This window comes from Anarhichas minor, unplaced genomic scaffold (assembly GCF_050575085.1).
Source record: "Anarhichas minor isolate MPS153535 unplaced genomic scaffold, ASM5057508v1 ptg000059l, whole genome shotgun sequence".
Lineage (NCBI taxonomy): Eukaryota > Metazoa > Chordata > Actinopteri > Perciformes > Anarhichadidae > Anarhichas > Anarhichas minor.
In genome coordinates this window covers 451,530-477,602 of record NW_027466505.1, presented here as the reverse complement: position 1 = coordinate 477,602, position 26,073 = coordinate 451,530, and the positions used below count along the sequence as shown (strand labels likewise).

Here is a 26,073-nt window from a genome sequence, read left to right as displayed (position 1 = left end):
ATCTCATAACGATGACATCATGACCGTCTCTGCTTCAACAGTGACATCACTGATGCATCAGTGAAGTCACTTTACAGACAAAATCATTTAATTCATTTGAAATGAAAGAACACAGATTTACTGAGTGTGTTTAATTTTACACATGATAACTGGATGATTAATAACCTCCTCAGATCAGGTCCTGGACTCTGGTCCGGATCACAGTTCAGTCAGTTCACATGAATCACAAGCCACACCCAGCATCACAGTCTCCTCTCAGGTGTCCATATTTACCCACAATTCATCAGTTTTGATCAAACTCCTTTGATGAGACTGAACTCAGCGCCCCCTACAGGCGTCTGGATGTCTGAACAGTTTGTCCTGAAGGGGGCGCTAGAGGAGGAACCAAGCCCACCAGAGGAAACATCAGCATCCACTTCCAGTTTATGTTCCTGTCAAAGATCACATCCATTTGATAAGTTCTCTGGTTTCAGTTTCATGTCTGTATCCAGTACAGACGAAGGTCCGGGACCGTTAGCCTAGCTTAGCACAAAGACTGGAAGCAGGGGGGAACTGCTAGCCTAGCTTAGCACAGGTAATTTTATTCATGGTCAGCCCCGTGTGTCCAGATGGTACCACCCAGTAAAAAGCATTTAAAGCTGAACAGCAGAGGACCCAGGATGGAACCCTGAGGATCCATGTGGAACCTCACAGGTGAGTCAACATCTGACTGGAGGAGAACCAGAGGATACAGAATTCTGCTGAAATTATAACTTAAATGTTTATAACAAAAGGAGGAAACGTTCAGTGTTTCCTGTCCAGCTCAGAATCTGCTGAGTCAGAGGAACTGTTCCCGGTTCAGGTCCCGGTCCAGATCGAGGTCCCGGTCCTAGCAGAGCTCGGTGCTCCTCTGCAGGTACTGCAGGATGGAGTCTGTTCCCTCTGATGAGCCCCAGACCCTCTTCAGGGCTTCACACTCTCTCTCGTTAGCTTGTTCCAGAGCACCGCGGCTGGTGTTCCTCATCAGAGCTTTAGACTCCTTTAGAACCTGCAGGACAGGAAGTGCAACCAGTGGAACCACCATCACCACATGATGGGTTCTATCATCTACTCTAATCACATATATACAGATGATGAAGAAGAAGAGATGAGGAACAACGATACTTAATATATACAGTGGGTACGGAAAGTATTCAGACCCCTTTAAATTTTTCACTCTTTGTTTCATTGCAGCCATTTGCTAAAATCAAAAAAGTTCATTTTATTTCTCATTAATGTACACTCAGCACCCCATCTTGACAGAAAAAAACAAATGTAGAAATTTGTGCAAATTTATTAAAAAAGAAAAACTGAAACATCACATGGTCATAAGTATTCAGACCCTTTGCTGTGACACTCATATTTAACTCACATGCTGTCCATTTCTTCTGATCCTCCTTGAGATGGTTCTACTCCTTCATTGGAGTCCAGCTGTGTTTAATTAAACTGATTGGACTTGATTAGGAAAGGCACACACCTGTCTATATAAGACCTTACAGCTCACAGTGCATGTCAGAGCAAATGAGAATCATGAGGTCGAAGGAACTGCCCAAGAAGCTCAGAGACAGAATTGTGGCAAGGCACAGATCTGGCCAAGGTTACAAAATAATTTCTGCAGCACTCAAGGTTCCTAAGAGCACAGCGGCCTCCATAATCCTTAAATGGAAGAAGTTTGAGACGACCAGAACTCTTCCTAGACCTGGCCGTCCAGCCAAACTGAGCAATCGTGGAAAAAGAGCCTTGGTGAGAGAGGTAAAGAAGAACCCAAAGATCACTGTGGCTGAGCTCCAGAGATGCAGTAGGGAGATGGGAGAAAGTTCCACAAAGTCAACTATCACTGCAGCCCTCCACCAGTCGGGGCTTTATGGCAGAGTGGCCCGACGGAAGCCTCTCCTCAGTGCAAGACATATGAAAGCCCGCATAGAGTTTGTCAAAAAACACATGAAGGACTCCCAGACTATGAGAAATAAGATTCTCTGGTCTGATGAGACCAAGATTGAACTATTTGGTGTTAATTCTAAGCGGTATGTGTGGAGAAAACCAGGCACTGCTCATCACCTGCCCAATACAATCCCAACAGTGAAACATGGTGGTGGCAGCATCATGCTATGGGGGTGTTTTTCAGCTGCAGGGACAGGACAACTGGTTGCAATTGAAGGAAAGATGAATGCGGCCAAGTACAGAGATATCCTGGAAGAAAACCTCTTCCAGAGTGCTCTGGACCTCAGACTGGGCCGAAGGTTCACCTTCCAACAAGACAATGACCCTAAGCACACAGCTAAAATAACAAAGGAGTGGCTTCGGAACAACTCTGTGACCATTCTTGACTGGCCCAGCCAGAGCCCTGACCTAAACCCAATTTAGCATCTCTGGAGAGACCTGAAAATGGCTGTCCACCAACGTTCACCATCCAACCTGACGGAACTGGAGAGGATCTGCAAGGAAGAATGGCAGAGGATCCCCAAATCCAGGTGTGAAAAATTTGTTGCATCATTCCCAAGAAGACTCATGGCTGTACTAACTCAAAAGGGTGCTTCTACTCAATACTGAATACTTATGACCATGTGATATTTCAGTTTCTTTTTTAATAAATTTGCAAAAATTTCTACATTTCTGTTTTTTTCTGTCAAGATGGGGTGCTGAGTGTACATTGAGAAATAAAATTAACTTTTTTGATTTTAGCAAATGGCTGCAATGAAACAAAGTGAAAAATTTAAAGGGGTCTGAATACTTTCCGTACCCACTGTATATACATTAGGGGTGTAACGGTACACGTATTCATATTGAACCGTTCGGTACGGGGCTCACGGTTCGGTACGCATTATGAACCGAACAATACGTTTGAATAATATTAAATTGCTTTTGAAACATAAAATATAGCTAAAATTGGTGGAGCCGCTGCGCTCAAACATGGCAACACACCCGACGTAACGTGCTGTCCTTCCCTGATTCGCCACGCTCCTATCACGTGACCGTTCCCGGATGTTCACAAACAACAGTCTTGATTACCGATCGACTACCAGGTTAATTCAACAACTGATTACAGGCGTTGTTGACCGTGTTGTCTTTACTAGCAGCTGTTGTTCAGTTAAAGTCTGCATTTCTGTGGAGGAAGCAGCTGTTAATGGAGCGATTAGTGAGCGACGTGACCAGCGGCGTGACCAGCCCTATGGAGCGGACGTCTGAAGCCACGGTTAGCAGTAAATGCTCTCCAGTAGGACAGATGGCTAAGCCTTCAGCAGAGCTACGAGTGAGAACAGACAACAACGAGGAAACGAGTGAGAGACTTGTGTTGACCACATTTATGGACCATAATCTAGTAAACCTTTGTGTGTAAGTGTTGATTTTAATGTAAATATGAGGTGAGAGATATCGAGCAAGACCCCCAGCGCTGTAACGAAGTCTGAAAAATAAAACTTTCCACGAAATGTATCTGTTTGAGTTCATAGAGGAAGATTTTAGAGAAGATCTTAAGTATCAAACACAACCTTTCATTATTAAAGACTTTATTACTCTGTCGTATTATTTTAAACTAAGCAACCAATCTACTTCCTGTTTACACCGGCACCATCACGCCCAGTGTACGTGAATAGTCACGTAATATTCGTTACAAACTCTCCCCGCAGCGTCTCGGTATCTGTTCCCTCCTGACTCAAACAGGCTAAAGGTTCATCCCTCCTCTAGTGATAAACCAGGCTGCACCAACATGCTGAATGCTATTGAGCCCCGTGACACTACTCCTTCACCAGCCCATTTCTCCAGACCATAATTCCTGCTTTGTAAAAGAAAACAAAAGCCCAAACAGAGAATCAACTCAGACACGCCCCATTGAGTCTCAGAGGATTTGGCATTTCTGCTTTTTTGCTGCATTGAAAACGTACCGAAACGTACCGAACCGTGGCACCACTGTATCGTATTGAACCGAACCGAGAATTTTGTGAACCGTTACACCCCTAATATATATTCATATACTGTAGTGTGTTGACTGACCTGTGAGTCGACCGTGACCAGTTCTTTGACTCGCAGCATCACTTCCTGTGTGAAGGTTCCCGGCCACAGAACCTGAGACACTAATCCTTTAGAACACGCCTCCTGAGCCGTCAGCTTCCTGCCGCTCAGCAGCAGCTCGTTAGCCTGAAACAGAACCCGTTACCTTAGAACACCAGTGGTTATGCTAATGAGGCTGATGGTGGTTATGCTAATGGAGCTGATGGTGGTTATGTTAATGAGGCTGATGGTGGTTATGTTAATGAGGCTGATGCTGGTTATGCTAATGGAGCTGATGGTGGTTATGCTAATGGCGCTGATGGTGGTTATGTTAAGGAGGCTGATGGTGGTTAGGCGAATGAGGCTGCTGTTAATGAGGCTGATGGTGCTTATGCTAATGAGGCTGATGTTAATGAGTAAGGTAAGGTAAAGGTGGACTGACCGAGGCCAGGCCCATGACGCGGGGGAAGGTGAAGGAGGAGCATGCGTCAGGCGTCTGTCCGTAGGAGGCATAGGGCGTCTGGAACCAGGCCTTCTCATTGGCCCACACCACGTCACACAGAGGAAGGATGGCGGCCCCAAGGCCGTGAGCCGGCCCGTTGACCGCCGCCACGATCGGCTTCCTGAACTGGATGAAGGTGTTGACGAAGGTCCTGAGGAAGAGGAGGTCAGATGTCAGAGGTGAACGCTCACTGATGACATCACACGGGGCTTCTTCCAGCAGGCGTTACCTGATTGTCTCGGCCATCTTGATGCTCTCCTTCTTCCTGTCCTCCGTCAGCCGTCTGATGAAGTACAGGAAGTCCAAACCGCAGCAGAATACGCTTCCAACGGCGCCGAGTAGCACCAGCTTACTGTCATCAGATGCTGCTGTAGCCATGGCACTCTGGATCTCCTTCATCACCTGAAGACGAGGAGCAGGGAACAATTTATAGGGAAGTTAGTGTGGTCTATACCGTGGGGGCGTGGCTTCACCTTAGGGTGTGGTCTATACCGTGGGGGCGTGGCTTCACTTCAGGTTTTATAGTGTATGTTAGGGTGTGGTCTATATGGTGGGGGTGTGGTCTATACGATGGGGGCGTGGTCTCACCTCCGGATTGAGCGTGTTGTTCTCGGAGCTCTTGGTTGACAGCAGGATGTGAGTGAAGCCATCTTGTTTCTTCACCACGATGTCCCGGTACCGGTAGGCGCTCTCTGTCTGTCGAACACTGAACCTCAAACGTTTGTCGAACGCCGAGCGTTCCTCCAGACGACGCTTCCCCGTCGCACTCGTCGCTCCGGTAACAGCACTCTGCACACCAGACGTCCCATTGGCAGCTACAACCTCCATCAATGAGTTACCTGGAGGAGTTTACATCAGTTTATATGTTACATCAGGTCTTCATGCCGCCATCTTTAATATAAGTTGAGAAAGGCCCTCTGTTTGAGCTTACCTATGCTGCTGAGGGAGCACATGGCGCCAGGTGTGACAGGTACTCGTGGTCTGGTCCCCATGCGGGCCCTCTCCTCTCCGGGCCCCAGCTGGACCCCTGCAGGTTTCTCCAGCAGAGCGACCTCAGGTGGGACCAGGTGAGCCTCCTGAGCTCCGGCCTCCAGACCGTGAGCCGCCTCGTCCAGACGGCTGTTCATCGGACTCTTGGGGACCAGGATCTTGATGCCGGTTTTGGACAGGTCCACGCTGCGGCGGGCCGAGCCAGCCGGAGACGCCGACATCAGAAGGCTGCCGAACCGGCCGACCGGCAAGTGCTGCTGCGAGCTGACGGAGGCTGGGCGGATCGGTCCGAGGGCGAGTTTCACCTGATCACATCCTCCAGGTAGACCTCCGACGATGTCACCTCCGATGATGTCACCTCCGGCGATGTCACCGTGAGCCGTGGGCGGCGGCCTGCAGGGCGGTCTGTGGGCGGGGCTAAAGCGGCGGCTGGGGAAGCTGCGGGTGGAGCGCAGCAACGTGCCGTCTCTCTGCCACTCGGCGTACCGACGGTTGAAGTCGTGGACGTAGATCATACAGGTGGACAGGTGAGTCTCTGGCTCCCAGGTGTCTCCTTCTGAACCGTAACCTCTCCACCGGACCAGGTACTCCACTTTACCCTTCTTACTCTTCCTCCTGTCCACGATCCTCTCCACCTGGTGGAGACGAGTTAACATTTTAACTTAACTAGTAACTTAACTAGTACTAGTTTATTAACATGTTAACCCTTTAACTTGACTAGTACAAACCCTTTAACTAAACTAGTACAAACCCTTTAAACTAGTACAAACCCTTTAAACTAGTACAAACCCTTTAACTTATCTAGTACAAACCCTTTAACTAAACTAGTACAAACCCTTTAAACTAGTACAAACCCTTTAACTTAACTAGTACTAACCCTTTAACTTAACTAGTACTAACCCTTTAACTTATCTAGTACAAACCCTTTAACTTATCCAGTACAAACCCTTTAACTTATCCAGTACAAACCCTTTAACTTATCTAGTACAAACCCTTTAACTTATCTAGTACAAACCCTTTAACTTATCTAGTACAAACCCTTTAACTTTACTAGTACTAACCCTTTAACTAAACTAGTATTAACCCTTTAACTAAACTAGCACTAGTTTATTCTCACGTTAACGCTTTAACTTATAGAGTAACTAAACTAGCACTAGTTTATTCTCACGTAACCCTTTAACTTATAGAGTAACTAAACTAGCACTAGTTTATTCTCACATTAACCCTTTAACTTATAGAGTAACTAACTAGTTTATTCTTATATTACAACTGAAACTTGCTGATTGATTTTCTTTGTCGATACATTCATTGGTTAACTGATGATAGTTATATAGTATTAATAACCTCAGAGTTCATTCATTAATCACAACAGTCTGAACACGTTCACTTTTATAAATTGTGTGACAGACATCTGTTAGCATCGAGCTAGCACTGAGCTAACACTGAGTTAGCACTGAGCTAACTCTGAGCTAACTCTACAGGCTAGTTACAGAAGCTAGTTAGTACCAGACTCAGACTCTGACTCACTGAGTCGTAAAGCTGTTAACTAATCAGTTAACTAGCCGGTTAACTAACCAGTTCTGAGGTTCAGCTGCTCCTCAGCTCGAAAAGTTCACAAAGTTTAACTCTCAACTCCGACCTAGCTATTGTTAGCATTTTAGCATTAGCTCGCGTCACCTCGTAGAACTCTTCCGTAGCCATGGAGACTGTGCGCGTGCACGAGCAGCTTCCAGAAGCTTCTTCTTCACGTGAGAGGAGGCTGAAGACTGTTTAGCTCCGTTAACTAGATGCCAGGGTTAGCACGGCAGCGTGACGCGACATCCGGTCTGACTCGCTGACCTTCAAAATAAAAGCTGAATATTTCATTATTTCTTTCAACGTAAAAACCCATTAACGATGACGTAATGACGATGTCTTGAAAACCACATTAGGATCAACCATCCCGTAATTTAAACCGTAATCATTGTTCACAACAGTCCTTTGTTTATACAGTAAACCCATTAAAACATCTAAACTAGTCCATTAATGTTTCCATTAATTTGTCCCAGATATCTCAGCGCTCTGACATGAACCATTAATAAACTCAAATATATTTATTTATTTTTATTTAACCTTTATTTAACTAGGTAAAATCAATTGAGAACCAATTCTCATTTTCAATGATGACCTGGCCAAGAGGCAGTAGCACAGTCCATGCAAGTTACACAAACAACACAGATACAATACAGTATGACAAACAATGGAAAAATGACTAAAAACAACCTAGATAAAATAATAAACACTATGTACAAAATAAAAGGCAGATTACTGGATGTTATTTGTAAAAAAAAATGGAAGAAAGAAAGAGAAGTGAGGGCTGGTCAGCAAGTACAGCAGTCAACTATAACTTGTTGCAGCCATTTACAACCATCATGGTCCTAATCAAAGTACTTCTTCACTGGAGAGTAAACCAGGATCAATATGACAATGAAGGCGTGAATATTTTTAGGGTTAGGGTTAGCCTAACCCTAACCCCTAACCCTCCCCCCCCAGGATCGGACTGGGAGACTGCTTGGATCTCTGGTTAAGTGAACGTCTTTATGGCTTATTGCCACGAGAGCAGCCAAAGATAAACGAAGCAGAGACCTTCAAGATCGCAACTTTATTTACCTAATTTAAAATTCTTACAATGACAACAAGATGGCTCCTTTGCTGTAAAGTCCTGATTGGCTCCACACTAGTTGTGATGTCATAAGCCCTCCAGGTGCATCCAGGTAATTCTGAACATTCAACGTAAAACATTAAGTTGACATTGAAAAAACGGTTTTACTTGCAGACAGACTGGGTTGAAGTGTTTTATTTGATCTCACGTCAAAGACAAAAGAGATGATGGTAAACTATTCTGGGTCTAAAGTCTGCATCCCTTTTAGTCGACGGTCCTCCTCCTGATCCGCCTCATCAGTCTGACTTTTTGTTGGACCGTTTCGTGTGGTCATCGCCGTCGTCGTCAGACACGGTGGGTCGGTTCCTACAGCAGAAGTAGAAGAAGACGGCAACGATGGCGATCGGGAAGCCAACCAGGAAGCAGCCGAGCAGCGGAGTCTGGCTGAACACGGGCTGGAAGGACAGAAACACAGAGTACGGAGAGGTAAGAGGTCACCGAGACCAGAGAACAGAGGACGGAGAGGTAAGAGGTCTCTGAGACATGAGAACAGAGGACGGAGAGGTAAGAGGCAGGGGCGTTTCTAGGATTCAAAGAAAGGGGGGCTTAGCCCCAAGGGGAGTGGCGTGTTTTTTTTGGGGCCCGTTTGGGGTCGTGGATATCCATTGTTTCAGACAGTTCATAGATTGGTTCAATCAGAAAGAGTGTGATTTTGCTCTGTAGTTTTGCTTGCATTCAGTATATGATAACACAAGAGACAGAATTTCAGGGTCATAGTGAAATTTGACAACACAAATATGAACTTTTCTCAAATAAAGAGAGAAATAATTTTCCTGCTTGTAAAGGAAAGACGGATAAACTAGCTTTCATATCCGCGTCACTCCCAAATCCTAATTCTTAAAGGGACCGCACACAATGGATGGAGAATGGACCTGACAATGTCAACTTTATATCGTTCAGTATGATGATAGGCTATTGGATTGTAATTTGAAGGGGGAGAAAACATACAAACCAGAACGCACGCACATACAGTATGTAGAATGTTAGAGTTACAAATAACTTGCCCATGTGAGAAACAATAGTTTAATTTAATGACATCACCAAAAAAAAAAATCCAATAATGCCAAATTATTTGGGGGGGAGGTCCATGAGACATGAGGACAGAGGACGGAGAGGTAAGAGGTCCATGAGACCGGAGAACAGAGGACGGAGAGGTAAGAGGTCCATGAGACATGAGAACAGAGGACGGAGAGGTCAGAGGTCCATGAGACATGAGAACAGAGGGGTAAGAGGTCCATGAGACATGAGAACAGAGGACGGAGAGGTAAGAGGTCCATGAGACCGGAGAACAGAGGACGAAGAGGTAAGAGGTCCATGAGACAGGAGAACAGAGGACGGAGAGGTCAGAGGTCCATGAGACAGGAGAACAGAGGACAGAGAGGTAAGAGGTCTCTGAGACCAGAGAACAGAGGGGTAAGAGGTCTCTGACACCAGAGAACAGAGGACAGAGGTAAGAGGTCTCTGAGACATGAGAACAGAGGACGGAGAGGTCTCTGTGACCAGAGAACAGAGGACGGAGAGGTAAGAGGTCTCTGAGACCAGACAACAGAGGACGGAGAGGTCAGAGGTCCATGAGACATGAGAACAGAGGGGTAAGAGGTCCATGAGACATGAGAACAGAGGACGGAGAGGTAAGAGGTCCATGAGACAGGAGAACAGAGGACGGAGAGGTAAGAGGTCCATGAGACATGAGAACAGAGGACGGAGAGGTCAGAGGTCCATGAGACATGAGAACAGAGGGGTAAGAGGTCCATGAGACATGAGAACAGAGGACGGAGAGGTAAGAGGTCCATGAGACCGGAGAACAGAGGACGAAGAGGTAAGAGGTCCATGAGACAGGAGAACAGAGGACGGAGAGGTCAGAGGTCCATGAGACAGGAGAACAGAGGACAGAGAGGTAAGAGGTCTCTGAGACCAGAGAACAGAGGGGTAAGAGGTCTCTGACACCAGAGAACAGAGGACAGAGGTAAGAGGTCTCTGAGACATGAGAACAGAGGACGGAGAGGTCTCTGTGACCAGAGAACAGAGGACGGAGAGGTAAGAGGTCTCTGAGACCAGACAACAGAGGACGGAGAGGTCAGAGGTCCATGAGACATGAGAACAGAGGGGTAAGAGGTCCATGAGACATGAGAACAGAGGACGGAGAGGTAAGAGGTCCATGAGACAGGAGAACAGAGGACGGAGAGGTAAGAGGTCCATGAGACATGAGAACAGAGGACGGAGAGGTCAGAGGTCCATGAGACATGAGAACAGAGGGGTAAGAGGTCCATGAGACATGAGAACAGAGGACGGAGAGGTAAGAGGTCCATGAGACCGGAGAACAGAGGACGAAGAGGTAAGAGGTCCATGAGACAGGAGAACAGAGGACGGAGAGGTCAGAGGTCCATGAGACAGGAGAACAGAGGACGGAGAGGTAAGAGGTCTCTGAGACCAGAGAACAGAGGGGTAAGAGGTCTCTGACACCAGAGAACAGAGGACAGAGGTAAGAGGTCTCTGAGACATGAGAACAGAGGACGGAGAGGTCTCTGTGACCAGAGAACAGAGGACGGAGAGGTAAGAGGTCTCTGAGACCAGACAACAGAGGACGGAGAGGTAAGAGGTCCGTGAGACCGGAGAACAGAGGACGGAGAGGTAAGAGGTCTATGAGACATGAGAACAGAGGACGGAGAGGTAAGAGGTCCATGAGAGAACAGAGGACAGAGGACGGAGAGGTAAGAGGTCCATGAGAGAACAGAGGACAGAAAGGTAAGAGGTCTCTGTGACCAGAGAACAGAGGACGGAGAGGTAAGAGGTCTCTGAGACCAGACAGAGGACGGAGAGGTAAGAGGTCTATGAGACATGAGAACAGAGAGGTCAGAGGTCCATGAGACAGGAGAACAGAGGACAGAGAGGTAAGAGGTCCATGAGAGAACAGAGGACAGAAAGGTCAGAGGTCTCTGAGACCAGAGAACAGAGGACGGAGAGGTCAGAGGTCCATGAGACTGGAGAACAGAGGACAGAAAGGTAAGAGGTCTATGAGACATGAGAACAGAGAGGTCAGAGGTCCATGAGACATGAGAACAGAGGACGGAGAGGTTAGAGGTCCATGAGACATGAGAACAGAGGACGGAAAGGTAAGAGGTCCATGAGACATGAGAACAGAGGACGGAGAGGTAAGAGGTCTATGAGACATGAGAACAGAGGACGGAGAGGTAAGAGGTCCATGAGACATGAGAACAGAGGACGGAGAGGTAAGAGGTCCATGAGACCGGAGAACAGAGGGGTAAGAGGTCTCTGAGACCAGAGAACAGAGGACAGAGAGGTAAGAGGTCTCTGAGACCAGAGAACAGAGGACAGAGAGGTAAGAGGTCTCTGAGACATGAGAACAGAGGACGGAGAGGTAAGAGGTCCATGAGAGAACAGAGGACAGAAAGGTCAGAGGTCTCTGAGACCAGAGAACAGAGGACGGAGAGGTAAGAGGTCCATGAGAGAACAGAGGACAGAAAGGTCAGAGGTCTCTGAGACCAGAGAACAGAGGACGGAGAGGTCAGAGGTCCATGAGACTGGAGAACAGAGGACAGAAAGGTAAGAGGTCCATGAGACATGAGAACAGAGGACGGAGAGGTAAGAGGTCTATGAGACATGAGAACAGAGAACAGAGGACGAAGAGGTAAGAGGTCCATGAGACCGGAGAACAGAGAACAGAGAGGTAAGAGGTCCATGAGACCGGAGAAGAGAGGCTAGAGAGGTAAGAGGTCCATGAGACTGGAGAGGTAAGAGGTCTCTGAGACCAGAGAACAGAGGACGGAGAGTTAAGAGGTCCATGAAACCAGAGAACAGAACTGATGAGGAACAGGACTTACAGTCAGTGTGACTTTGATGTCATAGACGAAACGTCTGGCGCGCTGATAGACGCCGTTTCCTCCCTGAAACTGAGAAGTCAGACAAAGAATCAGATTTCAGAAATAATCAAACCCGGCTGTTAGATCTTCTTTATCGTCCTCCAGGTGAGTCTGGAGTCCTGACCTGGATGCTGCCGTCCAGAACCCCGTTCAGGAAGTCCAGTAGGTGGCGCTCCGTCTTTACAGCGACCGGAGGCAGGAAGTAGCCGTCGCTGGACAGATTCACCACGATGAAGGAGGGCACCACCACCTCACTGACAACGACAAACATCAAGGGAATGGAAGTATACTTGAGTTTACTGAAACATCTCTAGTCCTTTATGTCTCTACATGGACATGTGAGACTAGACTTTAATACACAGCAACAACTCTTAGTTGCCCAAGTCCCAGTGTCCACTGACAAATGTCATTTGTCAAATGTCATTTGGCTGGAGACGTTAAGGACTAAAGACCTTAAGGACTGGAGACGTTAAGGACTAGAGACGTTAAAGACTTAAACACTACCTTACCCCATCACGAGTCCATTGATGTAGTCACTTCCTTCCATGAAACCAAAGTAGAAGTTTCTGGACAGAGAGAAAGACAGATTCAGGTTTGTGTCTCAGTACCTTGTCCTCTTATGTCTTTGTGTCTTAGTGTCCAATGAGACTCTGACCTGCTGTAGAACTCTCTGTAGTCTGCAGACACTTTCTCCACAAGACCTTTGTACCTGAACAAGAAACAGGAAACACATCACAGTGAGGTCGGAGGACGGATGATGTCATGGTTAAGTCTTGTGGTCTTACCTCACGCTCTCCTCACACGGTGTCTTCTCCTCCACCAGCGCCAACACCACCAGTTTACCTGTCGGACAGAGGCGGAGTCACTTCACATGAACCAATCAGCAGCCTCGGAGCTGCAGTTCCTCTGATGTCCACTAGATGCTGCTGTGATCTGACTGTAGTCACGTGAATGAGAAACTTCTACAAATAATATAAATACCATATAGTAACAAACACAGACATTTACGTTACATATCAGAATAAAACATAAATAATGCTAAAATTAAAGAAATATTAATAAACCATTTACAACTGTTTAATAGAAGATAGTTAGAAGATAGTTACTGCTCTACACAAACTCCTTTTGTTTGTGCTTCTATTAAAAAACAAAACTAGAAAAGTTTGCTTTGTGTTTGTAAAATTGACCCATTAATGTCCGGCCCAAAATTACAACACAATATTCAGTTTTATCCAATAAATATCCGTTTACAATTAAAAATAATTAACCTGATGAGGGGCGACCATTCAAAATGTACATTTACAATCTGTGAAATCTTAAATTTTCCAATAGCAGGATTAAACATTTCAAATATATTTATTTAATATGTTAGTGTAAAATCTTAAAATTCAACTAGACTGTGCATTTGTTGGAGAAACACGAACCAACTGGAGATGATTTCAACCGCCACAGTCACTCAATATTATAAATTCTGTCATTTAAAGTTGTCTTTGTACAGTGGCACCACTTATAGGTGAAATGCTTTATGTGCGGCTATTAATATTAATATTTAGTGATTGAAGAAATATGGCTGTGTTTTATAAGTGGTCACATGTGGGCGCTACTGAGCACCTGACCAGGTTGATGTCATAAGCATCATTTCGCTCTATATATTTAAGATATTGATGCTTTTATGGACATAAGTTTGTGTGAGGAGAGGCCAGACAACAGGAAGATCATGAGGTTTTCACAATAAAAGTCCAGTGAATGCGTGTTTCCCTGTGGGTGAAACATTACCTGACTCTCCCATAGCGTACAGAGTGTAGCTGTCGATCCTCAGGTAGTTTGGGAAACGTTCTCTGTTGATCCACGACTTCAGATCACCGTCAAGTTCCTCTGAAGCACAAAAGAAGTTCTCAGAGTTTACCACCAACCACGGTGTCTCGAGGTTAAAGGAAAACCACGATGTCTCTTGGTTAAAGGAAAACCACGGTGTTACGTGCCGTGTTGTGTTTGTGCTCTCCCTCTGTTTTCCCTCAGTCTTCTTGAGTGCCACCCTCTGTCCCGGATGCCAGCTGCAGCGGCTGATTGAACGCAGCCGCGTCCAATCGCGATTAGCTGTGGCTGGTGGCTAAAAGGAGAGGATCTCCTGAAGGACGATCTCTCTTGGGCAGACCACAGTAGTGAGGCTGTGTGCGTGAGCTGACAACCCTTGGGCAACGCGTAGTGGTGGAGCTGCGTGTGTGTGTTGCTGTGGACCATTGTTGCACCTTTATTCCAGCTGTGTGGGCTGTTGTATGTCCAGTGTCGCTTTCTTTTTAGTAGTTTTCTTTTGCTGACGTGCAAGCAGCTAGCCCTTTTATAATAAATACCCTTTTTGTTAACCGTCATCGTTGCTCAGCCTCTTTTTCCCCAGGAAAATAACACCGTTACTCCCCGCATCCCTTAGATGCCAGAACAGGGAACGTAACACACGGTGTCTCGAGGATAAAGGACAACCACGGTGTCTCGAGGATAAAGAACAACCACGGTGTCTCTTGGTTAAAGGACAACCACAGTGTCTCGAGGTTAAACCTTCTCTGTCCACTGAGCCACAGACAAACCTACTTTGTATCTGAGATAGAACATAATGAACATCAGTAATCAGTTGTGTAACAGGAGGCCACTCAGAGGTCAGTGTCTTACCGTCAAAGGTGAAGTAGGTTCCATCTTTAAAAACAACCACAGCCGGCAGAGTTGAGAGGGACACCACCTGGACACATGGACCAGGTTTAACCAGAAACACTGACAAACCAATTCAGGTCGAGAGACATTTTACATCTTCTGTATGTAGGTACTGTCCTGTAATGTCCTCTACCGTCCTCTCTTGTCCTCTACCGTCCTCTCTACCATCCTCTCTTATCCACTTCTCTACCGTCCTCTACCGTCCTCTCTACCGTCCTCTCTACCGTCCTCTCTTGTCCGCTTCTCTACCGTCCTCTATTGTCCTCTATTGTCCTCTATCGTCCTCTCCCGTCCCCTCAGTCAAACCTTTGGCAGGACGTCTCTGGATGAAGAGAAGAAGAACGTGTGAACGATCAGTTCTTCTGCTGCTGACGTGTAGTTTCCCTAAAAACACACCAGAGGTCAGCTGTGTGTTTTTAGTGTTTAGAAACTAGTGCTGTGTGTGTGTGTGTGTGTGTGTGTATACATACACACACTGTCCACCCTCTCCCTCTCTACCCTCTCCCTCTCCAGCTCTTCCCCCTCAGCTCTCCCTCCCCTCTTCATGCCCCATCTTACCCTATCTTGCTCCCCTCTCCCCTAACGAGGTCCTCAACCTTGTTATATCTAACCGCCCCACCATGTGCTCCCTTGACCCGATCCCCTCCCCTCTTCTTCAGTCTATTGTGACTGAACTCCTTCCTTTCCTCACCCACCTCATCAACACATCTCTTGTTTCAGGATGCTTTCCCACTGCTTTCAAGACTTCCAGAGTCACCCCCCTTCTGAAGAAACCATCACTTGACCCCTCTGATGTCAAGAACTTCAGACCGGTTTCTCTTCTACCCTTTCTATCCAAAACACTTGAACGTGCTGTCTCCAACCAACTGTCTTCCTATATCCACCGGAACAGCCTCTTGAACCCCCACCAGTCCCGGTTCAAGGTGGGTCACTCAACAGAGACAGCCCTCCTTGCGGTGACGGAGTCGCTTCACGCAGCGAGAGCGAACTCTCTCTTCTCTGTCCTGATTATCCTGGAACTGTCTGCGGCATTTGACACCGTGAACCACCAGATCCTCCTCTCCACCCTCGAGGGGATGGGCATCTCAGGCTCTGCACTCTCCCTGTTTGCATCCTACCTGACAGGTCGATCCTGTCAGGTAGGATGCCTACCAGGTGACATGGAGGGGGGCCGTGTCGGAACCACGCATGCTGACTACGGGGGTTCCACAAGGTTCAGTTCTGGGCCCCCTACTCTTCTCGCTCTACACAACATCTCTGGGTTCTGTTATTCGCTCGCTTGACTTCTCTTACCATTGTTATGCCGATGACACCCAGCTGGTCTTGTCATTTCCCCCCGATGACACTCAAATGGAGGCACGCATCGCTGCGTGCTTGGCTGACATCTCGAAGTGGATGACGACACACTACCTCAAGCTTAACCTGGACAAAACTGAGCTACTGTTCCTCCCGGGGAAGGGTTGCCTGCACCGAGACCTGTCATCACCATTGATGATACCGTGGTGATGCCAACTCAGACTGCGAGGAACCTGGGTGTGACCCTGGACGACCAACTGTCGTTCTCAGCAAACATTGCATCGGTTACACGCTCCTGCAGATTCCTGCTCTACAACATCAGGAGGATTCGCCCCTTCCTCACTGATGAGACGGCGCAGGTGCTCATCCAGGCTCTTGTCATCTCCCGCCTGGACTACTGCAACTCTCTACTTGCCAGAGCCCCGGCCATCAGACCTCTGGAGCTTGTCCAGAAAGCTGCAGCTCGTCTGGTGTTCAATCGCCCCAAGTTCTCTCACACAACTTCCCTTCTCCGTTCTCTACACTGGCTCCCTGTAAGAGCTCTCATTCAGTGTAAGACTCTGGTGCTAGCCTACAGGGCAGTGAAAGGAACAGCTCCTTCCTATCTCCAGGCCATGATCAAGCCCTACACCCCCGCCCGACCACTTCGCTCTGCCCCGTTGCTCAGAGGTCCCTGCGGCCGATCAACCCGGTCGCGACTGTTTTCTGTCCTGGCCCCACAGTGGTGGAATGAACTCCCCACTGACGTCAGGACAGCAGAGTCGCTGCCCATCTTTCATCAGGCTGAAGACTCACCTCTTCAAGAAGTACTACCCTGAGCCTTCCACTCACCACTTACTGTATTCATATTAGTTTGTTTCTGTACTTCTGCTCTGGTTTATGCCCTTAGATGCTTGTTTAAAGGAGATGCACTCATGACTTCTGGTGACTAGTAGTTCTCTTGAATACTGATGTTGAATACACTTATTGTAAGTCGCTTTGGATAAAAGAGTCTGCTGAATGACTGTGTTGGAGCCATAACGTGGTTTTGTTGTTTTCTTTTGAGGGTAACACGAGGTGAATTTATATATGCAGTTCGGACATTGAACACAGAGTGACACATTGGCAGAAAGTGCATATTATAGGTAAGTGCCTGGTGATGAGAATCAGGTGTGTGTGTGTGTGTGTGGACGGGAAGCTAACAGTTTTTGACCGTGTCAATGTGGCGTGTCAGCGTGGAGTTTCAAGGTCTTATATTATCCTGTGGTATTCTGTGATGGTGTCAAACGGAATAAATGGATCGACGGATCGAAAGAAAGACTGGACAGTGAAATGTTTGTGGAACACGCGTCCGAACAAGTTCTCCCATTCGCCCCCCCAGTGGCTTACAGACTGTAATGTAATGTATAGATGTGCGTGCGTGTGTGTGTGTGTGTGTGTGTGTGTGTGTACCTTCAGCTGTGATGTGGCTCCAACATAAACAAACATGACATCATGGCGGTTCATGGCGTGTTGGAAGAGCTGCAGACTGCTGAGAGATCGAACCAGCGGCCTGAACGACACAACATAGACGGTCAGACCTGTGATGTCACACTGACTGCTGTGACGTCACACTGACTGCTGTGATGTTTAATATCAGATCTATACTAAAGGTCATGACAACAATCTGCATTAATTGACTTGACTCGGTCATTTACTGTAACCAGTGTAACGTTAGCATGCTAGCTAGCTAATGTTTGCATGCTAGTTCCACACTGGTTACAGGTTCTTACCCTCCAACTCGATTAGCAAAGTCCAGGATTCCATCTTTGGTTCTTGGTCCTGAATAATTATATTTCACATCTTTCTTCAACCTGAAAATAGAGAACAGACGTTTATTTACGCTTTATATATTATAATATATACATATATATTTGTGGCTATATATTTAGGGCTGGGCAACGCGTTATTATCATGTTAACGCATTAATTAATTAACGGCGACAATTATTTTATCGCACATTAACGCAGTTTTTAAAAATTATTATTCAGCGGACATTTTTAACACAAGAACCAACAGCGAGCGGTGAACAGCTGTTTGTGTGGCGTCTCTTCCTCCTCTTCCAGTTTCCTTCACCTACATTCCCCTGGGTCCTAAGGCCCTCCATGTACAGCTTCTTATCACCCTCTATGTACCAACATACATTTATAACAAATACCACACATATTACGGTAATCAGCGTTACATATGTGTCTGACCTAAATACCAACAAAAAGAAAGGATTCATTTAAGTTATTATTTTAGAGTTTTTAAAGTGTTTTGTTTGTAATATGTATAATAAGCATCATTTAGTGATCACTACTGAGAATTTAACAAACATAGAAACATGACGTAGATAGGTTTGCAGTTTTCAAGAAGTATATTTAAATATCATCTCTTACACACATGAAGATAAAGTTGTGAACACCGGCTGAATATCTATGATCAAAATCATTCTAACTGTGTTATAACTGCTACTATGTAAAGGGAATACTGCTGCTAACAACAACCTGATGTGTTTAAAGTGTTTACAAACCAAATGTTATTGACCTTTTGTTCATATAGCAGTACTTTCAAAATAAAAGTGCACAATACATCCATCCATCCATCCATTTTCCACCACTTATCCGGGGTCGGGTCGCGGTGGCAGCAGGTCAAGCAGGCCGACCCAGACCTCCCTCTCACCGGCAACATGTTCCAGCTCATTCTGGGGGATCCCGAGGCGTTCCCAGGCCAGCTGGGAGATGTAATCTCTCCAGCGTGTTCTGGGTCTTCCCCGGGGTCTCTTCCCAGTTGGACGTGCCTGGAAAACCTCCAGTGGGAGGCGTCCAGGAGGCATCCTAATTAGATGCCCGAACCACCTCAGCTGACTCCTTTCGACGCGAAGGAGTAGCGGCTCGACTCCAAGTTCCCTCCTGATGACCGAGCTCCTTACCCTATCTCTAAGGCTGAGCCCGGCCACCCTACGGAGGAAACTCATTTTGGCCGCTTGTAGCCGCGACCTTGTCCTTTCGGTCACGACCCAGAGTTCGTGACCATAGGTGAGGGTAGGAACGTAGATCGAGTGGTAAATTGAGAGCTTTGCCTTCCGGCTCAGCTCCCTCTTCACCAAGACGGTCCGGTGCAGTGCCTGCTTTACTGCTGCAGCTGCACCGATCTGTCTGTCGCTCTCCCGCTCCATCTTACCCTCACTCGTGAACAAGACCCCGAGATACTTGAACTCCTTCGCTTGAGGTAGGCACTCCGTCCCCACCTGGAGGGAGCAATCCACCGGTTTCCGGCAGAGAACCATGGCCTCAGATTTGGAGGTGCTAACTCTCATCCCCGCCGCTTCACACTCGGCTGCAAACCGCCCCAGTGAATGCTGGAGGTCACGATCCGAGGAGGCCAACAGGACCACATCATCTGCAAATAGCAGAGAGGCGATCCCGAGACCCCCGAAACTGACGTTCTCCGCCCCCAGGCTGCGCCTAGATATCCTGTCCATGAAAATCACGAACAGGACCGGTGACAAAGGGCAGCCCTGGCGGAGGCCAACACCCACCGGGAACGTGTCTGACTTATTGCCGAGAATGCGGACACAGCTCCTACTGCAGTCGTACAGAGACCGGATCGCCCGTTGTAACGGGACCGGCACCCCATACTCCCGCAGCACCCCCCACAAGACCCCCCGAGGGACCCGGTCGAAAGCCTTCTCCAAGTCCACAAAGCACATGTAGACTGGTTGGGCAAACTCCCAGAGCCCCTCCAGTAGTCTTGCAAGGGTAAAGAGCTGGTCCACTGTTCCACGGCCGGGACGGAATCCGCACTGCTCCTCTTGAATCTGAGGTTCGACAAGCGGTCGGAGCCTCCTTTCCAGCACCCTGGCATAAGCCTTCCCCGGGAGGCTGAGTAGTGTAATACCCCGGTAATTCGAGAACACTCTCCGGTCCCCCTTTTTGAAGATGGGAACCACCACCCCGGTCTGCCATTCCATGGGCACTGATCCCGACCCCCATGCAACATTGAAGAGGCGTGTCAGCCAGGACAGCCCAACTATGTCCAGCGCCTTCAGCATCTCAGGGCGGATCTCATCCACCCCCGGCGCCTTGCCACCAAGGAGCTTTTTAACTACCTCAGTGACCTCTGCCAGGGATATGGGTGAGCCTCCCCCTAGGTCCTCAGGAGCTGCCTCCTCTGCAGAGGACATGTTGGTCGGGTTTAGGAGTTCCTCAAAGTGCTCTTTCCACCGCCCGACGATGTCCTCCGTCCGGGTTAGCAGTTCCCCCCCCCTGCTGAGAACAGCCTGGGGTAAGCCCTGCTTTCCCTTCCTGAGCCGTCGGATGGTTTGCCAGAACCTCCTTGAGGCCAACCGAAAGTCCTTCTCCATGGCCTCCCCGAACTCCTCCCATGCCCGAGTTTTAGCATTCGCGACCACCGCAGCTGCAGCCCTTCTGGCCTGCCGATACCTGTCAGCTGCTTCAGGAGACCCCTGGGCCAACCAGGCCTTGAAGGTCTCCTTCTTCAGCTTGACGGCTTCCCTCACCTCCGGTGTCCACCACCAGGTTCTCGGGTTGCCGCCACGACAGGCACCGATGACCTTCCGGCCACAGCTCCTAGCGGCCGCGTCCACAATAGAGGCTTTGAACATGGTCCACTCGGATTCCGTGTCCCCAACCTCCCTCGGGATGTGTGAGAAGTTCTTCCGGAGGTGGGAGTTAAAGACCTCCCGGACAGGGTCCTCCGCCAGACGTTCCCAGTTTACCCTCACTACACGTTTGGGTTTGCCGGGTCTTTCCAACCGGTTCCCCTGCCATCTGATCCAACTCACCACCAGGTGGTGATCAGTTGACAGCTCTGCTCCTCTCTTCACCCGAGTGTCCAAGACATACGGCCGCAAATCAAATGATACGATTACAAAGTCGATCATTGATCTCCGGCCTAAGGTGTTCTGGTACCAGGTACACTTATGAGCCACCTTATGTTCGAACATAGTGTTCGTTATGGCCAAACCGTGGCAAGCACAGAAGTCCAATAACGAAACACCATTCGGGTTCAGATCGGGCAAGCCGTTCCTCCCAATCACCCCCCGCCAGGTTTCTCCGTCATTGCCCACGTGAGCGTTGAAGTCCCCCAGGAGAACTATGGAGTTGGTAGGCGGCGCCCTTTCCAGGACCCCTCCCACCGACTCCAAGAAGGCCGGATACTCCGAACTGCTGTTTGGTGCATAAGCACAAACCCCAGTCAGAGCCTTGCTCCCCGCAACCCGTAGGCACATGGAGGCGACCCTCTCGCTCTCCGGGGAGAACTCCAACACAGCGGCGCTCAGCTGGGGGCTCGTGAGTATCCCCACTCCCGCCCGGCGCCTCTCACCCTGGGCAACTCCGGAAAAGGACAAAGTCCAACCCCTCTCCAGGAGCTTGGTTCCAGAGCCAACGCTGTGTGTGGAGGTGAGTCCAACTATTTCTAGCTACACAATAAAAAAATTCTAGTGCACAATACACTACTTTTGAATTCATTATTGAATTTTGCCATAACAATGAGATTAATCGCAGAAAATCATGCGATTAATCATGATTAAAAATTGTAATCATTGCCCAGCACTAGTATTAATGTATTAATAGTTGTTCTGAGGACTTACATGAGGATGGCTGGATAACCTCGGACCTTAAACTCTTTTGCCAAACCTGCAGAGAGAAACACAACCTGATCACATGGTGGGAGTGAAGAGTGAGAATCAGTTTCTACCAGGAGTCAACCTCCAGTTCTGTAAAGTGTTAAAGTTGCATTCTCTCTAGTGTCCACCAGGGGGTGACTCCTCTGGTTGTATAGAAGTCTATGAGAAAATGACTACTTCTCTCTTGATTTAAACATGAGTTTATGGTCTCAATCTCTAGTTTCAAGTCTTTCATTCTGATCATCATGTTCAACGTGTTATATACAAACAGCATTGTGATGATGGTTTTATTTTGATGCTTTTATTTTGGTAGTGTTACTGACCGGTGCTGGCCGTGGCGTCTGATTTCCCGACGTTGACCGGAGAGCCGAGACTCCTGAGTTCTGATCCGATCTGATGCCAAACCGGATCCAGCTGTTTACAGAACAAACACCAGGGGGCGTAGAACTGCACAGAGACGAACACGACACATATGTATATATAAAAATTAGTGCTGGGCAACGTTTAAATTTTTTAATTGCGATTAATCGCATTGTTATGCACAAAGTTCAACAATGAATTCAAAAGTAGTGTATTGCGCACTTTTATTTTAAAAGTACTGCTATATGAACAAAAGGTCAATAACATTTGGTTTGCAAACACATGGAACCTGGAGTCTGTCCGCCTAATAATAAGAAAAACTGCGTTAACGCGCGATAATAGAATTGTTGCCGTTAATTAATTAATGCATTAACGCGATAATAACGCGTTAACTTGCCCAGCACTAATTAAAAGAAATATATATATAATAAATATCACATATATATTACATACATATATATATATATAATAAATAAATAGTGTTGGCGTCAGGTGAGTTTGTTTTACGTACCTTAATGAGCCAGATGTCGTCGGCTCCTCTCCTCTCCATGAATCTGTTAAAATTATGTTAATGTTCACATGTTATTAACAAACAGCTGTTCAGTAATAACTGTTATAAACTCCACATGTTCAAACTAAATATTGTTGCCTCGTTAAAACACCGGAGGATATGAGATAGATATATATATATATATATATATATATATATATATATATATATATATATATATATATATATAGATAGATAGATAGATAGATAGATAGATAGATATATATATATATATATTTTCTGCTTCACTTGTAAAATAAGTTTTATTTAAATTTCCTGGTGAAATAAAGATTATATATTCTATAAATATTGACAGAAGAGGATTAAACTGTGATTAGTTCTAACTCTAAACAAACCTTCTGTTTCTTTGATAAAGTTAACTCAAGCTTGTTCTAGGATGCTTTTATTGTGAAACTCTGACACTGAAACAGGAAGCTAAATCTCAGCTTCCTGTTCCTTTGACCAATGAGTTCTGGTTTCTTCTCTTCTTAGTAATGGAATAAAACTTTGTACTCACGAATCATCGAGCTCCTCCACGAAGGCCGACGCTGACAGAGCCAGCAGCACTGCAAACAAACAAACAAACAAACAAACAGTAAACAACACATTTAGAGTCATCTCTTTCTGTTGACACCAAATAGAGCTGTGATTGGTTGATTGATCTCAGCTAACTGTTCTGTTCATATCTGATTAAATGTGATGAGAGACAGGAAGCTGCTCACTGGACTGTCAGAATAAAAGGACCTGTTAATGGAGCAGGAGGCTGCTCACTGGACTTTCAGAATAAAGGACCGGTTAATGCAGCAGGAAGCTGCTCACTGAACTTTCAGAATAAAGGACGCTGTTAATGCAGCAGGAGGCTGCTCACTGGACTTTCAGAATAAAGGACATGTTGAAGCAACAGGAAGCTGCTCACTGGACTTTCAGAATAAAGGACCTGTTAAAGGACATGTTGAAGCAACAGGAAGCTGCTCACTGGACTTTCAGAATAAAGGACCTGTTAAAGCCACAGGAAGCTGCTCACTGGACTTTCAGAATAAAGGACCTGTTAAAGCAACAGCATCAACATAACCTGAAAGTAATCCATTCAGAAGTCCCATAATGAATCTGGTGGTTCTGTGAGATGAACTCACTGGAGGTCTTCAGGTTTAAACACATCTGATTCATTTCTCTGCAGCTCTGAGATTAAATCATCCTTCAGTCTGAGACTTTAAATCTCCTTAAACCTCGTTAACCTGCACTTCCTGGTTCCTCTGAGCTTGTGGGAGGAGCCTGTGAGGGTTTTTAGATTCAGTGTAAATATGAGTGTAGTTTGGTGGAGGACGTACCTGAGAGCAGGACCGTGTTCCTTCTGTTCCACATGTCGACTGATGGAGAAACTGCAGCACAAAGAGATTAACAGCACACAGCTAATCTGCTAACTGCTGACAGAGCACTAATCTGAGGGATTAACAGGTTACATTCAATCCACTGAAGCTTTATTGACATCAGCAACAACACACAGTCAACTGAGGATGTTAGAGAGACAACTGTCACGGCCAGGCCGTGCCTCCTGCTTGTCCTGTGTGTGTGTGTATCATATGGGCAGGGCTCCGACCTGGGCTCCTCCCGGCTTCCTAATTACAACTCACCTCACCTGGCCAGTCAAACCAGCTGCACTCCATCAACTCATCAACCCAACAGTATATCTACCCCGGTTCATCATCTACTCTTCGCCAGATCGTTGTTTACAGCTCACGTGGTAGCTAGTAGTTCTTGGCCGCTCTGTTTGAAGATAATTCAGAGTTTTCTCCCAAGTGGTTTTTCAGTGCTTTAACCCTGTCTCTCTGTTCCTGCAGTTTTTTCATCCTCCAGGTTCCCCAGTCTGCCTGCCCTGCCCTACCTCCTCCTGCCTGGATTCCACCCTCACCCTCCCTGGATTTTCCCGCGGTGCTCTGGTCATTCCCCCCCCCCTTGGTTTCCTGTCAATAAACCTTTCACCTATAATCCCTGGCCTGTGCCTACATTTGGGTCCACACTCACGCCCCGTGACAACAGGAAGTCTGCACAATAGTTTATATTGTTATATTCTAATGTTTCTGATCCAAGAAGACTGACAGGTATGAAGAAGGAAACGAGGAGGTAAGGAACGAAAAGGGGAGGAAAGGAAGGTAAAACAGGAAATGACGCGAGGAAGGAAATTAAATATAAAAAGGAAATGAAGGATGAAAGGAAGGAAAGAGGAAGTGAGAAAGGAAACAAGGAGGTAGGAGAGGAGGTGAACAGACGGTACAAAGAGAGAACAAACACTGATATATATATCCATAGATCTATATATAGAAATATACATCAGACCTGACATCAGACATCAGACCTGCGCCATCCAGCTGTCTGATGTCCTGCAACACCTCTTCAACCTGAGCCTGAAGCAGGAGGAAGTCCCGGTGCTGTGGAAGACGTCGTGCCTGGTTCCTGTACCTAAGAAGACGACACCATCTGGCCTCAATGACTACCGACCAGTTGCCCTCACATCTCATGTGATGAAGGTGCTGGAGAGGCAGGACCGCAGGAGGAATCCTCAATGGACCCTCTGCAATTTGCATACCAGCCCCCATGCACCAGGAGTCTATCAGCCTGAAGAACCTTCTGTCAACAAACAATTGATCAGCAGAAAGGTGACAAATGTCACCGTGATGACCATCCACCCAAAAACAGGATTCATCCATGTCTCTGATATCTGGATCAGAGTCTGTTTATGGTGAATTCAATTATTATTATTATTATTATTATTATTAATCATCATCATCAGACGAACTGCAGCTTTCTAAATATGATGCAGATTTAAAAAGTTCACTCCAGGAATCAGCTAGTGTAACAAAAGGTCAACAGCTGCATGAAAGTGAATTCAAGGGGTTAAGTTTTCAAATGAAAGGACCAATGAAGCATTTCTGGCTAAAAAAACACAGATTTAGATCATCAGTTCTCTCCATAAGGTTTCTCTCATTGTCAAGAGGATTCACTAATAAACTGATTTTACATTATAAATCTGGACCTTCATACTTTGTTCTTTAATAAACTATGTTAGCATTAGCCAGTATTGTCTCTATTGAGATGTCCTCTATAAATCTGGACATGAAAGCGTTAACGTTGGTCATGATGAAGGTGAAGGTGTGAAAGAAACCTCAACCAGAGTCCAGTTATAATCACAGCCAATCAGAAAGGGATCAACAAGCGATAACTACATGTTCGTTAACGATTAATCAAGGGACAATTAAGGGATAATGAAGGGTTAATTAAGGCTTAATTAGGGGATAGTTATGGGTTAATTATGGGATAGTTATGGGGTAATTAAGGCTTAATTAGGGGATAGTTATGGGTTAATTAAGGGATAGTTATGGGGTAATTAAGACTGAATTAAGGGATAGTTATGGGTTAATTAAGGGTTAATTAACG

General features: G+C 46.6%; 2 protein-coding genes across 5 annotated transcripts; both read right to left on the bottom strand.

Moving 5' to 3' along the window:
- Window positions 1-116: 116 nt before the first annotated feature.
- cdyl (chromodomain protein, Y-like) lies at window positions 117-7,303 on the bottom strand. 3 transcript variants are annotated; one of them, XR_012947576.1, is made up of 8 exons: window positions 7,175-7,303; window positions 5,439-6,132; window positions 5,096-5,346; window positions 4,737-4,909; window positions 4,448-4,658; window positions 4,009-4,152; window positions 1,391-2,453; window positions 892-1,027 (listed from the first exon to the last, which is right to left on the bottom strand). XR_012947576.1 is itself a non-coding variant. In XM_076077453.1 (7 exons), the coding sequence occupies exons 1-7, from the start codon at window positions 7,196-7,198 to the stop codon at window positions 869-871; spliced, it is 1,656 nt and encodes a 551-aa protein (XP_075933568.1). In that variant the 5' UTR covers window positions 7,199-7,303; the 3' UTR covers window positions 117-868. The 3 variants fall into 3 exon arrangements, 2 of the variants coding, with proteins under 2 accessions (XP_075933568.1, XP_075933569.1); XM_076077453.1 differs by lacking the exon at window positions 1,391-2,453 and having other exon boundaries at window positions 117-1,027; XM_076077454.1 differs by lacking the exon at window positions 1,391-2,453 and having other exon boundaries at window positions 117-1,027; window positions 7,073-7,196.
- Window positions 7,304-8,123: 820 nt separating this feature from the next.
- LOC142933358 (protein disulfide-isomerase tmx3a-like) lies at window positions 8,124-25,944 on the bottom strand. Of its 2 annotated transcripts, XM_076077438.1 has the most exons (16): window positions 23,970-25,944; window positions 23,159-23,207; window positions 22,603-22,645; window positions 22,055-22,178; window positions 21,696-21,741; window positions 17,830-17,910; window positions 17,510-17,609; window positions 15,089-15,166; window positions 14,744-14,810; window positions 13,856-13,954; window positions 12,865-12,922; window positions 12,735-12,788; window positions 12,589-12,645; window positions 12,204-12,333; window positions 12,041-12,109; window positions 8,124-8,593 (listed from the first exon to the last, which is right to left on the bottom strand). In XM_076077438.1, the coding sequence occupies exons 1-16, from the start codon at window positions 24,001-24,003 to the stop codon at window positions 8,435-8,437; spliced, it is 1,248 nt and encodes a 415-aa protein (XP_075933553.1). In that variant the 5' UTR covers window positions 24,004-25,944; the 3' UTR covers window positions 8,124-8,434. The 2 variants fall into 2 exon arrangements, with proteins under 2 accessions (XP_075933553.1, XP_075933554.1); XM_076077439.1 differs by lacking the exon at window positions 15,089-15,166.
- Window positions 25,945-26,073: the final 129 nt, after the last annotated feature.